Genomic DNA, 14,139 nt, shown 5'->3' with positions numbered 1-14,139 from the left:
GAATATTTTCAACTTAAGTATATATATATCTCCAAGGTTAGGTGTCAAGATGAACGGCCCCTCCACTCGAACTTTTTGCTAAAATAAATCGGGGTCCTTTCTGATTCCCTTCCAAGGATAACTTAGCTATTCTATTGACTCACTTGAACCAATGATCAGGATGACTTTGATTACAACTAAATGGATATAGGGTATGGTAGATGTTGATTTCCTGCGAATGCAAATGCCCGCCAGGTCCACGGATGCACAACCTTAGACCTAAAAGCTTCCACTAAAATATTTTTCAACTTTGGGTTCTAAAGTTCACAATCTTTATTTTCCAATTGCATATTTCCAAAGTTCCCGCCTACATCCATTGGGCATGTATGTCATCAACCGCGAAACTCGTGCTTGACCTGGCCTTGCACCTTACCAACATGAGCCATATACATATGGCCGCCCTCATCATTTGGATCCGGAGTCTCTGTGCGGTCTTTTGCAGTTGTGATATATAGGATATCCTGATTCTTACCTCCCCATGTTGGACACGTTGGATACATCGCCGGCAGTGCTATTTGTTTCAAGAGCTTGCCCTGTGGCGTGAAGACCATGATATGACTGGTTCCATAGACCGCTACCCACAAATTACCCTCCACACTGCCACACGGGTTAGCAAGGCTTGTTTATAATGATTTGTAATGGACACACGAACTCTAGAACCATTCCATCCGGTTCTCCACTCGTCCCTCGGAAGTCAACAAGAGTTCGCGGGTTTGAAATGCTCCCCGAGGCAAGATCAAAGTCAAGCGCCGTGATTTTCATACCGACAGAGTCATTCAGGTACACTACACTAGTCAGCCACTGCTACGCTACTATACGACCAAAATTAGCAGGGCAGGCGGGCCACTTACTTGTCCGATTATCCGGACTCCATTTAACGCCATTTCCACAGATTATTCCACCGGGCATCATCATGTGTAAGGCCCCATCAGGATCATACCTCCACAGACGACCCCTGGGAACCCCATAGTCCGCCGGTAGTTTTCCAGGGGGAAAGCAGTCGCTGCAAGATCATTCTCCGCTAACCAGAACCGTCCAGCTGCATCGACACCGCCATCATTAAACCGGCGTTGACTCCGCTCCGCGGATGGAATGATCTCACACGCCACCTCCAATTTCCCGGTCTCCTCGTCTAAAAAGCACACGCCTTGGTAATAGGCCGCGATGTAGCTGCGCGGTTTGTTCTGACGAAATGCCGCAATGGTCACACTGTCTGACAGTGGTAGAATACGGGCCGGTCCCGTGGCAGATCCTGTCTCGGGATCGACTGGGAGAATGTATAATTCGGCTGGGGAAGAGAGACAGTCAAACCAGTGTAAAGTGGAATCGCTAGCTCGATAAATGACGCCTTCGCCGAGGACCATACGGCCCTTGGGGGTGACATAGAAGGCTGAGCCCGTGCTGAGGGTCTCTACTGGATCACTCATTTTGGTACCTGGATTGGTGGCGCTGAGGCTGACTTTGGTCGCTTGGTGCCGCTGTTGTTTTTCCCCTTGAAAGGGACGTACTGGACGTACTGGAGGTGGAGATGAACTCCCCTCATTTGTGGGGCGACCCCTCAGAGAATGAGGCGCCCTCGGGCATCGTTGACATCCTGAGATCTTGATTCGCCACTGTTGTTGAAATTGGACCGTGGCTTTCAAGCAACTGCGCTTATTGACGTGTATCTAAAAAGGGACTCTCCCCCTGAGAGTCGGTGAAAATGATTCCGATCCGTCGTGATCCCTGAACAGAAACACCGACGACACCTGAGTCAGGATTTACCTTGATATTTGAAATTCGGGATTTCAAATTATCGAGTGTCTCATAAATATTTTGCCCATCAGTTGAATCATTTGGAAGATGTTTGGTTTCTTTGGGAGAAGTTCTAGAAAGTGGTATCCGATGTTGACGGTATTATTCGTACCCAGAACGCATTGCAAGCCACGTTGGCATTCCAAGGTTTCCGTCATCTTAGCTGCAGGTACGGAGTAAATTCCAAGGTACGGTTTGTATTGTTTTTTCTTTTCATTTTTTTAACTTTCTTGTGACCTGTTTTCTCGGCCCCGAAGGCGGACCCTGGTTCCACAAGACATCACGTTTTTTTGTTTTATACGGAGAGTCTAGCATAATTCCGACAAATGCAACTATGGACGAGAAGGGTCCATCGGAAGGATCTGGTTTTCTAATTTGAGTCATTGGCGCAGAAATGATGGCAGGGGCGGCCCGGTGGGCATCGGGAGGGTCCTTTAGTCTAGACTATTGATCCAAGCTCCGTGGCTCGGGGGATAACTAAGTACACTTGCCCAATTTGGGAACCTCGGAGATGGGCACAGGTCGGAGAGCAGGTTCTCGTTCTCAGGAGCCCTATCGGCAGATTAACGTGGAGACTGGATCGGGAAGGGTCCGTACTGTCCGAGTTTGCCTCTTGATAGAAACCCACTCCTGATCTGGAAAAGAAGAGCGAGTCCAGCCAGAACCTTGGACCTTGGGCCAGGTCAAGGCTTATTCCTATATTTCTACCATGGAACAATGGAACTGTGTGAGCTGTACCTTGAGAGGGGGAAAAAAAAACATACCCTCCCCTCGGTGAGATGGCGTGAGATAACCAGTTAGCCCCAAGATGGTAGTAGCGTTCGGTGGTAGTCCAGGACAGGAAATTGGAGCTTTGGGGCTAAAAACGAACGTTTCTAAGCGATGGCGAACGGTGCGATGATCCGGTTGGTGCCGGTTGTTCCGGTTGAAATCCTTTGTTCGACGTTTGCCAGTGATTGGTGTCCCTGGCCAACTAGCGCCCGCACTAAGTATAGCGTGCCTTCGCTTGCATCTATGCCATTTAATTTCCCACTAGCTTCACCATTTCTTTTGTTTTCGATTTGGGGCTTAGCCGATGGAATTTGCTGAAGAAAACCCCCTCCTGGGAGATTCTGGAACTTTTGTCACGGTGGGAAAAGGGTCCCGGAACTGGGAATTGGGAGGCAACTGTTGACGCTAAGAACTAGATCCTGGTGGTGGAGTCTTGCGGAGATGATGATTGGTGCAAAAAAGATCGGTTATCTCCCCCTCCCATCTGGATTGGGTATCGGCTCCCGGACCCTGAGTGTAGGGTCTCTTGGCGAATCCCATGCGGCTCTGAATGTCATGCCCATGGGTGGTTTGTTCGGCTTTTTTGTCCAACCCATTTGGTTCGTCACGCGTTACCCCATGTTGTTCTACACCAAAGCTGGTATCCGCTGTCAGAAGAGTTTTCCATGTGGGAAAAATCACAGGGCATTGGATTTTAGGCCCCTCCGGTCAGGCTACAAGGCTCCAGAGAGCACATAATTTAGCATTTTAGTTTCTTTTAACATGCCAAGCACGACATGTGGAGCCCTAGCAGAGCTAAAGATCAAAATCAGGAACCTCGAATACACCAGTGGCCAGAGGGGACTCCATACGTACATTCATTAGCCGAAACCAGTAAGCTAGCGCAAATTACACTGACCTCGGTGGCTGCAGTACCAGGTACTCCCGTAATGCTGCCTGAAAAGTGAGAGAGAGATGTTTTGCCTTTTAATGCTAGTTCTCCTGTTTCCATCAATCTAGGCTTTCAATTTTCTTTCCCACTCCCTTTCCTTGAGTGATAGCCCGAGCAGACGTTTGTCTGCGTCCTTTCGTTCGTTGAACATTGGCAGATAGCCATTTTCATTCATTTAACACCAGGCTGCTTCTTTAAGCCTTAATATCCTTCATTCGATTTTCAAAATGGTTGGAATGAAGGTTTTCGCCGCTGCATCGGCGGCGTTGTCCACTTTTGCGTCGGCTGCTTTTGCCTTGGATGTGGATCTCAAGTCCAACCTCGCAGTCTACTGGGTACGCCACTTTGTCTTAAGTTCATTGAGCATACTCTAATCATTTCTATACAGGGTCAAGGATACAATCAGGATCGTCTGAGCCATTTCTGCGAGGAGTCCTCGCCGGATGTCATCGTCTTGGGCTTCATCAATGTTTTCCCCACGGCCGTTGGAGTCTGGCCAGGCTCCAATTTTGGCAATCAGTGTGATGGTACAGTCTATGAGGGTACCGAGCTTCTCTCAGGATGCCACCAGATCTGGGAAGATATTCCCGTCTGCAAGGCTATGGGAAAGACTGTTCTGCTTTCCCTTGGTGGAGCTGGTGCCACCACTGGTGTCCTAGACGATGAAACTGCCGAGTGGTTCGCTGATTTCCTGTGGTACTCGTTCGGTCCTTACAATGCCTCTGCTGTCGCAGCCGGTTTCCCTCGTCCTTTCCAAACTGCTACTATCGATGGTTTCGATTTCGATGTCGAGTCGAATGGCGATCACGGTATGTTCATCCTATCTCGGCCCTCACAGCCCTAAGCTAACAACTATAGGATATGCTTCCATGGTAACTCGCTTCCGCGAGCACTACGACAACTACCCTGAGCAGAAATACTACATCGCAGGTGCCCCTCAGTGTGTCATCCCTGATGCGCAGCTCGGCGATGCGATCGAGAATTCCGCCTTCGACCTCATTTGGGTTCAGTTCTACAACACCCCATCCTGCTCTGCCCTGTCCTACTTCGATGCTATTCCGGGCTTCAACTTCGATGCATGGGTTAGTGCTGTTCTGAGCAGTGCCAATCCTTCTGCCAAGCTATACATTGGACTGCCTGCAGATACTGCCAGCGCTTACTACCTGACTGAGGAGGAAGTTTTTGTCCTGGTTCAGAAGTACATGCTCCTGTATCCTGATACCTTCGGTGGTATTATGTTGTGGGAGGCTACCACCGCCGATGAAAACATTGACGCCCGGGGATTGAACTATATGGAGCAGATGAAAGAGGTTCTCTACTACTTTGCTCCTACACCGACGCCTACACCGACGCCGAGTGTTACCCCTATCGCGACATCGACCCCGGTCCCCAGCTCGACCGTGTTGCCTACCTCGGTGACCCCGTCAAGCTCTGCTACTCCCTCCAGCGTTGCTACCCCGTCGAGCTCTGTGACCCCCTCCAGCGTTGCTACCCCGTCGAGCTCTGTTACCCCGTCGAGCTCTGTTACCCCGTCGAGCTCTGTTACCCCGTCGAGCTCTGTTACCCCGTCGAGCTCTGTTACCCCGTCGAGCTCTGTTACCCCGTCGAGCTCTGTTACCCCGTCGAGCTCTGTTACCCCCTCCAGCTCTGTGACCCCCTCCAGCGTCGCTACTCCCTCCAGCTCTGTGGTTCCCTCTAGCGTTGCTACCCCATCGAGCTCTGCTACTCCCACTCCCTCGGGCTCCGTGGCTCCCTCCAGCGTTGCTACTCCCTCGGGCTCTGCTACCCCGTCTAGCTCTGTGACTCCCTCCAGCATTGCTACTCCCTCGGGCTCTGCTACCCCCTCTAGCTCTGTGACTCCCTCCAGCAAGCCGATTTCTAGCCCGACTGCTTCCCCTAGCTCGATTGCTCCATCTCAATCGACCCACGCAAGCTCTCAGTCTAGCCACGCCAGCTCGTCCGTGAAGCCTTCCGGCTCTGGAAGCACATCTCTGTCTTCTTCGACCGCTGTTCCCGTGGGTCCTTCGAGCGTGGTTTCTACCTCGAAGCCCATTCGTACTCCTGTTCCCTCGCGGACTCCAATCGTTCCCACTAAGCAGTCGACATCCGCGAGTGTTTCTAGTTCGAGCGTGAAGCCTTCATCAGCTGCTTCCTCTAGTTCTGGCGTTGTTGCATCCAGTACTGGTGCTTCATCTGCTTCTTCTGGCGCGACCACATCCAGCGCTGCTTCTTCAGCTGCTTCTTCTAGCGTTGTTGCATCCAGCTCTGGTGCCTCTGGTGCCTCGGGCATTGCTACCTCTAGCATTTCTGAGTCGAGTGCCTCTTCTGGTGCTGCTACTTCCAGCACTGTTGGCTCGGGTGGTTCTGGTGCTTCAACTGCCTCCACCGCTGGTGCTTCCTCTTTCACTTCTGGCCAATCGGTCGGCACCGGCGCTCCTGGATCTATTCCTACCGTTAGCGGAACTGGTCTGACGAAGACAGCTACCATCACTGCCTCTCCTTCAGTGACCCCGGCTCCCACTTCATCCCCGGAGACTATCACAACTGTTATTGTCACTTCGTACACAGATATTTGCCCTACTGGTTTCACCACTATCACCACCACCATCACCACATATGTTTGCCCTGAAACTGCAGTCACTGCTACCGCCACTAACCCTCCATCGGGGGCTGTCACCACTACTGCTACCGTTCCTGAGGGCTGGCACACTACTGTGACTGTCTGCACCCACTGTGCTGCTACTCCCACGACTGTGACTCTGACTCTGCCTAACCCCACGACAACCGTCGCGGCTGCCACCGAGACTACCGTCGCGCCCGTTACCGATTCATGGACAGAGACGTGGACTACCACCGTCTCTTTCTGTGAGACATGCGGCGAGACTGGCTCGTCTGTCATCGTGACTGTGCCTTACACTGCCCCTGCTGCTGTTGAGACAGCTACCCCCACATGGGGCTCAGGTGCATCTGCTGGACAGGGCGAGGGATCTAGCCCTAGTGGAGCGTACACTGTCGCTACTTCCGTTGAGACACTCACTTTGACATGGGCCTCTGGTGCCCCCTCCGGTGCCCCGGCTGGACAAGGTGAGGGATCTAGCCCTAGTGGCGTGCCTCAGCCCCCCGCTAGTGGGTCCGCCAGTGTGATCCCCAGTCACCCGGCTTCCACGGCTCTGGTCACTGGAGTTGCCGCCCTTCACACCTCCAGCCAGGCTCCATCATTTGTCTTCCACCCTGCTACCACGAGCATTGTCTCCGGTGGCTCAGCAACCGCCAGTGCCACACCTCAGGGTGCCGCCCCGGCGTACAATGCCGCTGGTTCTCGCTCGGACATGGTTAATTTCTTCGGAGTGGCCTTTGCCGTTCTCCTGTCCGCTCTTCTAATGTAAGATACCATTTGGTCTTCTATGTAAGATCGTAATATCTCTACATGCCATTCCCATGCAGGAGTTTATCTTTTTTCCATGTCACATTACGATTATCCCCTTTTCTTTCTTCATCTGATCTCTGACCTCTGTGGCTATGCCCTTGTTTTGAGTGATTTATTTTACCTCTTCCTACTTTGACCATATAACATCGAGATCTCGGAATTTTCATACCATCCTGTAGCATAGAATCGTTTTACCAAGCAAAATTATCTCTTTCAAGCAAAACTATCTCTTTCAAACATCTCAATCTTTCCAACTTCTGTCGTAAGCTCCAAATGAATTGAGTGACTTGAGTAATGATTAACCCATATCTGACCTTACCATGTAACGAGCGTATTCATGAGTTGTCCACAAGAAATACAGTTCGTAAACTTTTTTGCTGATAAGGCCATAATCACGATAAGCATGAATTCTTATCGATAACGGTTTGTGGCCAGTGTGCTTATGTAAGTCACTGTGGGCGAAGTGGGTCTCTACTATCAGCCAATGGCACGTGAGAACCCAGGGCTCGAGGGCTAACCCAAGCGGAAAATCATGTGACGCACAACCCACATCCACCTCCAATATTCACACTCCTAAAAGAGTCTTTCTTCTCCGACGACCAACGACAACCCGTTCCCTTGAGCCCATTCACGACCATCAAGATGACTGTTCGCAACCAGGGTGCGTACATTCTCGCCATCGCCATTCGATCCTCGCCATCCCCAATTCTAACGAAATGTATACAGGTCTCGCCTCCTCGCGGAGCAAGTCTCGCAAGGCTCACTTCCAAGCCCCCTCCAGCGAGCGCCGCATTCGCATGTCCGCTCCTCTCTCCGCTGAGTTGCGCAAGAAGTACAACGTACGTTCACCCGCCGAATTGAATTTGAGTTGGCCGAGTTGGAGGGCTTCGAAAAAAAAGCACAAATTCGACATTTAAAGGCCCAGCTTGAAATTGAAAGGGTTTCCGAAGAAAACGTCAAATTCTAACAGGGTTATGCTCTACATACAGGTCCGCGCTGTTCCCCTCCGCGTTAACGACACCGTCACCATTGCCCGTGGTTCCCAGAAGGGCCGTGAGGGCCGTATCACCTCCGTCTACCGTCTGAAGTACGTCGTTCACGTTGAGCGTGTTGTCCGCGAGAAGACCAACGGCCAGTCCGTCCCCATCGGTCTGTCCCCCTCCAACCTGGTCGTCACCAACCTGCACATCGACAAGGACCGTGAGGCCCTCCTTGCGCGCATCGCCAAGGGTCGTGAGGCCGTCCAGAACAAGGCTTAAGGGATATCTCTTACGTATGAGGGAGGGTCTAGGTTCATATTGCAATGGTGGTATTAACGGCGCGGGTGTGTTGATATTGAAGGACTCTACATAAAAAAGGGCCCCAATCTACCATTTTTCTGGATCAACGTTTCTGAAACCAGGCGCATTGCGATGAATGCCAAATGAAAAATATTCTTTTTTCTTCCAATCATTACCTGGATTCTTCTCACGGGGCAGTTTGCTCAGTGGAGCAGGTTTCTTTGCAAGCATCGGCATTCTCAGGGTTCGGCGTGTGTGGTATCGAGGCGGCTTGGTACTGCATCACCCGTGGGGTGGTAGGAGACATGAAGGAGGTCTGCGAGAAACGAGGCACTAGAGAATCTTGGAGTATACTGTGACTTGTGTTTGAAACACATTGACAGATTCTTTCTTTGCATGCTTTTCCTGCCTCTCGTGAGACCTTCTCATGCCACCCGTCCTATTGGTCCCTTGAGAATGACCATGCGTAATCGTAGTTGTAGACCGAAATAAGCCTCACAAAACCCAGGTTATTAGCCACGCTAGGTACCACCTGTGTATCGCCTCTATGCTGCTCTGGTGCACAAGTGCCCAGGTGGAGCCTAGATCTTCTGCTGACTTTGACAGGTTTCGTTGGTGCAAGAAACCTAAGCCCGTATTCTTCGCAGTCCCGATCTCAACGACACGGGCCCCTCAGTCATGGTATCTTTAAGGTGTGCACAACAGTACCTGCCAGATACAGTAGGGAATGATGGCCTTGGAACGATCTCAATTTTGGAAGAGCCACGCTGAGGAGAGTTTTGAAATGCATCTTAGAGAGCTGTCCAGGAGAAGGTACTTTGTAATAGAGGGGATTTTGTTCCGGTATATTTGAGCATTACCTAGATCTATGGATGGCCCATTCTTAGTTCTGTCGGGAAAGAGACCTCGGAAGGACCGTGGGCCTGAGTGCGCCCCGGTCCTGGCCTGCAGAGGCCGCTAGACACTAAAATTTATACCTAGAGTTGGCCGTTGAAATTAAGGTGATTACAATAGAAATGTCTGCTCCTAACGGATGTCCAACGATCACCTTGGCGTGCCTAGGTAATGATCTGTGAACGGGCCAGGGTGCTCATGGGCGCAACATAGTTTCTACTCAGTGAGCAAAAAGCGGCAAGCCTACCTACCTTAAGTAAACCCAAGAACCTTGGAAGTTTCAAGGAGAAGGAATGTACGGAGGCCCTGGTTTTCAAGCTTGCCTGGGCAGGCGTGGGTAATAAAATAGTTCATCGGGTCAGATATCTATATTTTAAAGTACTGTACCACGGACTATAGATACCCCCCCGTCTCTCGCAATATATATTTGCCTCTCACTGGAGCTTTGGAGTTTACATTGGAGGTCAATGCCGGAGTTTTATTCAAGATTGACATGGCTCACTATGTCTAAAGCCCTGCTAGCAGAAATATCCAAAGTACCCAAAACATTGGTGTGTATGATATAGGAACTTGGATGCTGGGAATACAAATCCGCGCCCCATCTAATCCGCCGCCCCGTAGGCCGTTGATCAACAAGCAGGCTCCCCCTCCATGAAGTACCACTCACTATTAAAGTAAAGAAAAGCAATATCCATGCCTCTCCCCTCAACTTAAGTAGAATCATTGAGAAGACCACATGGACTGTCCTATCCCACATGAATTCTGGAGATCGAGAAGCTAAAAATCGCTGAAGCTAAATTTAGGAGATCCACATTCAGGCCAGGACCCGTTCCCAGCTTTCTTATTGTGTGCCCGAAAAGAAGAAAAGTTTTAAATTTCTAATGTATTCGTTATGGATCAAAGGATGAGAAGATATTTTTTTCTAAGCTGATTGGCTCTGATGAATATGTATCTCAGGCGGCGTTGTGGGCTAAACAACCTAAGGCATGGAAAAATTGAGTTTGGGCGTGTGGCTGGCGAACCAAGTGGTGCTAAACCCGAGGTGGAGCATTTTACCAATGCAACCAATCAGTGATAGTATTGACAGACTAGCGGCGACTTGAAGATCAACAATCACTAGATATTGGATCTCCAGAACTCTGGCAGATCGAGACTGGCCGGCTTAATGGATCATATACATACTATATCGAGAAAGCCTGAGATCGACAAGCGGTGTCAAAAGTGTAATGCGGTCGGGGATTGTTCTGAAGATGGTTTTTGGGGAAAGCAAGGACATTTCCTGAGATCCGTGTGTTAGACATTTGTTCTGCAAACCCTTGACGTGGTCGTTATGGCGATGGCGAGCACTTTTTTTACTGCTACCATTCTTTTTTCTTAGACTACTTCCTTCAATTTAACCAATGCCAAGAATGCTTCCCCGATTTTATATGCACCAGTCTCCTTTTGTAGCGAGAAGTTAGTGCTTCTAATGGTATGATAGTGGAAGCAAAGACGAGACGTGAGGCTTGCAGTGTGCAACCTCAATCGATCAAGAAACAAATCCGAATGGACCGTCTCAACCTCAAGCTGTGGTCTACCGGATAAAGTCATACTCCAGACATTAGGACAGAATTCTCGGGCCAGTCTCGGGGTGACCCCGATCCATGACCACGACTAGACCACGCTGACGTGGATTACAAAGGAGGCTATACCCAAACTAAGCCAGTAAAGAGCCAGCTGAATAAAGCCGAAGCAATCAACTTCGAGTCGGCTTTTTCATTTTCAACCTGTGGCTTACGCTAAAATATGGGGAGCTTTCTACTGGTCACTTCTCCACGCCATCCCCCACAGATCAAACCACCGCTCCCCAGATACATGGAGTGTCTTGCAAGCCAATCTGTTCACGTGGAGGGACGCGTCACCTCCCGATTCCTGCTCGGCCTTTCGCTCCAACCATGGCCTAGTCAGTGTGCCTTATTACTATCATTATAGAATTTCCTTTATTTTCGCGGGGTTCGAGGATTTGTGGGGAGATGTACGGGGCCCGAAGTCCGGATCTCATGTACAGTCCGACATCCCGTGGGCGCAACGGGCTTACGGTTACGGCGTAGCCAAGCTTTACAATGTGCCACTAATTTGCTTAACTGTTTCACAGGAAGCGTAGGGTGGGAGTTTGGTTAACTTTGCGTGTTCTTTGTGATGTTCAAGTCTGTTAAATTTACTTGAGCTGAGGAATGGCGTACGGAGATGGCTTTAGGTATTATGAGTATCCGAGTCCAGAGCTAAGCTTCCCAAGAACTGAGAGTCAAACATGATTGGCGCGTTGATGAGTTCCACTCCATAGTCCTGCCATGCAATTTTTAAGGACACACGATACCGTAGGACAGATCCGGTTAACTCGGCCGGGGGTCAAAGCAAATGCGCCTCGTGGTCTGTTGGGACCACCCGTTTGCCTTCTGTACGCAAGTGAGACTATGAAAGGAGATTTTAACATGGGCGTGCCTCATTTCCATTGCATCTTGCGGTTACTTTCTCATATATCCTACCTAGCCACTGCCTACTTCTATTGTTTGAAACCCTGTATCGGATCTCACGATGGAGGGTGCTGTGGGCCCAGTGGGAGCCATCAAGGCTGTACCGCCCACGACTAACCTGTCAGAGAAGCGTGCTGCCATTGCCGGGCCTTCGGGGTTCAAGGGTCTAATAGGCAACAAGAAGACCTTTTCCATCGGTTTATTTGCTTCTCTTGGGGGCCTCGTTTATGGATGTATGTTTTGAATGGAAGGAATTGACTCAATCTTGTTTCGAGACGCTCACGGATCAACAGACAATCAGGGAATGTTTGCCCAGGTACTGACCATGACATCTTTTATCAACAAGGTAAGCCGCTGAATTTTTCAACCCAGAATTACCTAGCATTGTTGACCAACCATGTTGCTCCATATAGACCCAAGGATACGCTGCCACAACCGGTACCGGACAAGGTCTCTTGACATCGGTCCTAGAACTGGGTGCCTGGGTCGGTACCCTATTCAACGGTTACCTTGCAGATGCGGCTGGTCGTCGAGCCACAGTGTGCATTGCTGTCGCAGTTTTCTGCGTAGGTGTAATCGTACAAGCTTGCGTTGAGAACAAGAACTACATTTTTGGCGGCCGTTTCGTAACCGGACTGGGCATTGGTAGCTTGAGTATGGTGGTACCACTCTACAACGCTGAGCTGGTATGGAAACTCTACCCTCATATTTCCCTGCTAGGTGAAATGTCTTTTAACTTGGTATAGGCACCGCCCGAGATCCGTGGCTCACTGGTCGCCATCCAACAATTGTCCATCACATTCGGAATCATGGTTAGCTTCTGGGTAAGTCTTTCCAATTTCTCTGTAAAAAGTCAATGTATTAATGCTCTTCAAGCTCGGTTACGGTACCAACTTCATCGGTGGCACTGGCGAGGGGCAATCTAATGCTGCCTACCTGATTCCCATCTGCATCCAAATTCTACCCGCTTTGATCTTGGCAGCTGGAATGCTCCTTTTCATGCCCCAGTCTCCGCGTCACTTGATGAATAAAGGTCGTGAAGATGAGTGTCTGACTACCTTGGCTCGTCTCCGCGGTTGTTCACAGGATGATCTCACGGTCCGTGTGGAGTTCTTGGAGATCAAGGCTCTTCACATGTTTGAAAAGGAGACATCGGCTCGGAAGTATCCTCAGTGGCAGGACGGGTCCACTAAGAGCAACTTCATGATTGCGCTTAATGATTATAAGTCCTTGATCACCAACGAATCTCTCTTCAAGAGACTATCTGTTGCTGTGAGAACCATCTGCTCGCGTGATGCATACATGTGCTAACTGACTCAGTGCTTGGTCATGACCTTTCAACAATGGAATGGTATCAATGCGATCAACTATTATGCGTAAGTATGATCCACTTCGTGATGTTAAGACCACCTCACTAAGACCGATATTATAGACCTTTCATTTTCGAAGATATGGGGTTCACTGGCAACTCTGAAGATCTCCTTGCGACTGGAGTCGTCGGCGTCGTTGAATTCCTCGCCACAATCCCTGCAGTGTTATTGGTCGACAAGGTTGGTCGTAAAAAGATTCTTATCACGGGCGCCATTGGAATGGCTGTCTGCCATTTTATCGTTGCAGGTATTATCGCAACTTATACCGGGAGATGGGACGAGAACCGTGCCGCTGGTTGGGCGGCTGTGGTCTTTGTGTGGATCTATGTCATCAACTTCGCCTACTCATGGGGTATGTGCTACTCAGATGTGATTGCGGTATATCAAGGGTTAATCGTATTTTAGGGCCCTGTGCATGGATTGTCGTGTCTGAAGTCTTCCCTCTGAGCATGCGTGCGAAGGGTGTATCCGTTGGTGGTAGTTCCAACTGGGTGGGTTGCTCCTTCTGCAAAAAATTGTATCTATCGCTAATCGATTATCGTTACAGCTTAACAACTTTGCAGTCGCTATTTCGACCTCCAAATTCATTTCCAAGACTTCCTACGGAGCCTTTATCTTCTTTGGGTTGGTGACTACTATTGGTGCTCTGTATGTGTGGTTCCTTGTTCCCGAGACCCGTGGTCGCACGTTGGAAGAGATGGACGAGGTCTTCGGAGCGACAAGCTTTGCCGCAGAGGATGAGAGTTTGAGGCAGCGCATTGAGCAGGAGATTGGACTCTTTACTCTTCTTGGCGAGGAAGAGCCCGTCAAGTCTGAGATGGTGAAGTCTGAGTATGAACACACCGAGCCTGTCTCGGAGCCCATCTCTTGAAAAAAATCAGGAAGAGGTCTCAGGAACGTAATATTGAAGACTGGCTATTCAAACCGCACAGTCTTATATAGGTTGTCAGTTAATTAATTCAATGTGTTGATGTGACTGGCTCTAGTCAAGGGCCTTTGACATGTAATTTGTTATGACAGTCTCAAGCCGACCAAGTGATCCAAATCACATTTCAAGAAGACATGAGCTGCCGAGCATTAGCGCTCCAACTGGAATTAGTAGATAGCCTCTGTACTTACG

At 49.8% G+C, this 14,139-nt stretch overlaps 4 protein-coding genes across 4 annotated transcripts; 3 read left to right on the top strand and 1 right to left on the bottom strand.

The window, feature by feature from the left end:
- Positions 1-371: 371 nt before the first annotated feature.
- On the bottom strand, positions 372-1,466 carry N7484_003468 (uncharacterized protein; the record flags this gene model as incomplete). The annotated part of the gene is made up of 3 exons (XM_057113888.1): positions 372-636; positions 692-824; positions 980-1,466. 3 exons carry the CDS (start codon positions 1,464-1,466, stop codon positions 372-374), a joined length of 885 nt encoding a protein of 294 aa, XP_056974028.1.
- Positions 1,467-3,762: 2,296 nt separating this feature from the next.
- Positions 3,763-6,921, top strand: chiA1 (class III chitinase ChiA1; the record flags this gene model as incomplete). Its single annotated transcript, XM_057113887.1, has 3 exons — positions 3,763-3,870; positions 3,924-4,344; positions 4,394-6,921. The coding sequence occupies 3 exons, from the start codon at positions 3,763-3,765 to the stop codon at positions 6,919-6,921; spliced, it is 3,057 nt and encodes a 1,018-aa protein (XP_056974027.1).
- Positions 6,922-7,604: 683 nt separating this feature from the next.
- Positions 7,605-8,221, top strand: N7484_003466 (60S ribosomal protein uL24; the record flags this gene model as incomplete). The annotated part of the gene is made up of 3 exons (XM_057113886.1): positions 7,605-7,623; positions 7,689-7,801; positions 7,952-8,221. 3 exons carry the CDS (start codon positions 7,605-7,607, stop codon positions 8,219-8,221), a joined length of 402 nt encoding a protein of 133 aa, XP_056974026.1.
- A 3,489-nt stretch (positions 8,222-11,710) lies between these two features.
- N7484_003465 (uncharacterized protein) lies at positions 11,711-13,890 on the top strand (the record flags this gene model as incomplete). The annotated part of the gene is made up of 9 exons (XM_057113885.1): positions 11,711-11,882; positions 11,943-11,995; positions 12,063-12,335; positions 12,396-12,473; positions 12,526-12,921; positions 12,970-13,025; positions 13,082-13,371; positions 13,425-13,510; positions 13,567-13,890. The coding sequence occupies 9 exons, from the start codon at positions 11,711-11,713 to the stop codon at positions 13,888-13,890; spliced, it is 1,728 nt and encodes a 575-aa protein (XP_056974025.1).
- Positions 13,891-14,139: the final 249 nt, after the last annotated feature.

This window comes from Penicillium longicatenatum (assembly GCF_028827895.1).
Source record: "Penicillium longicatenatum strain IBT 33135 chromosome Unknown contig_2_segment0_segment0, whole genome shotgun sequence".
NCBI classification, from domain to species: Eukaryota; Fungi; Ascomycota; class Eurotiomycetes; order Eurotiales; family Aspergillaceae; genus Penicillium; species Penicillium longicatenatum.
This window is presented reverse-complemented; position numbering and strand designations above follow the sequence as displayed.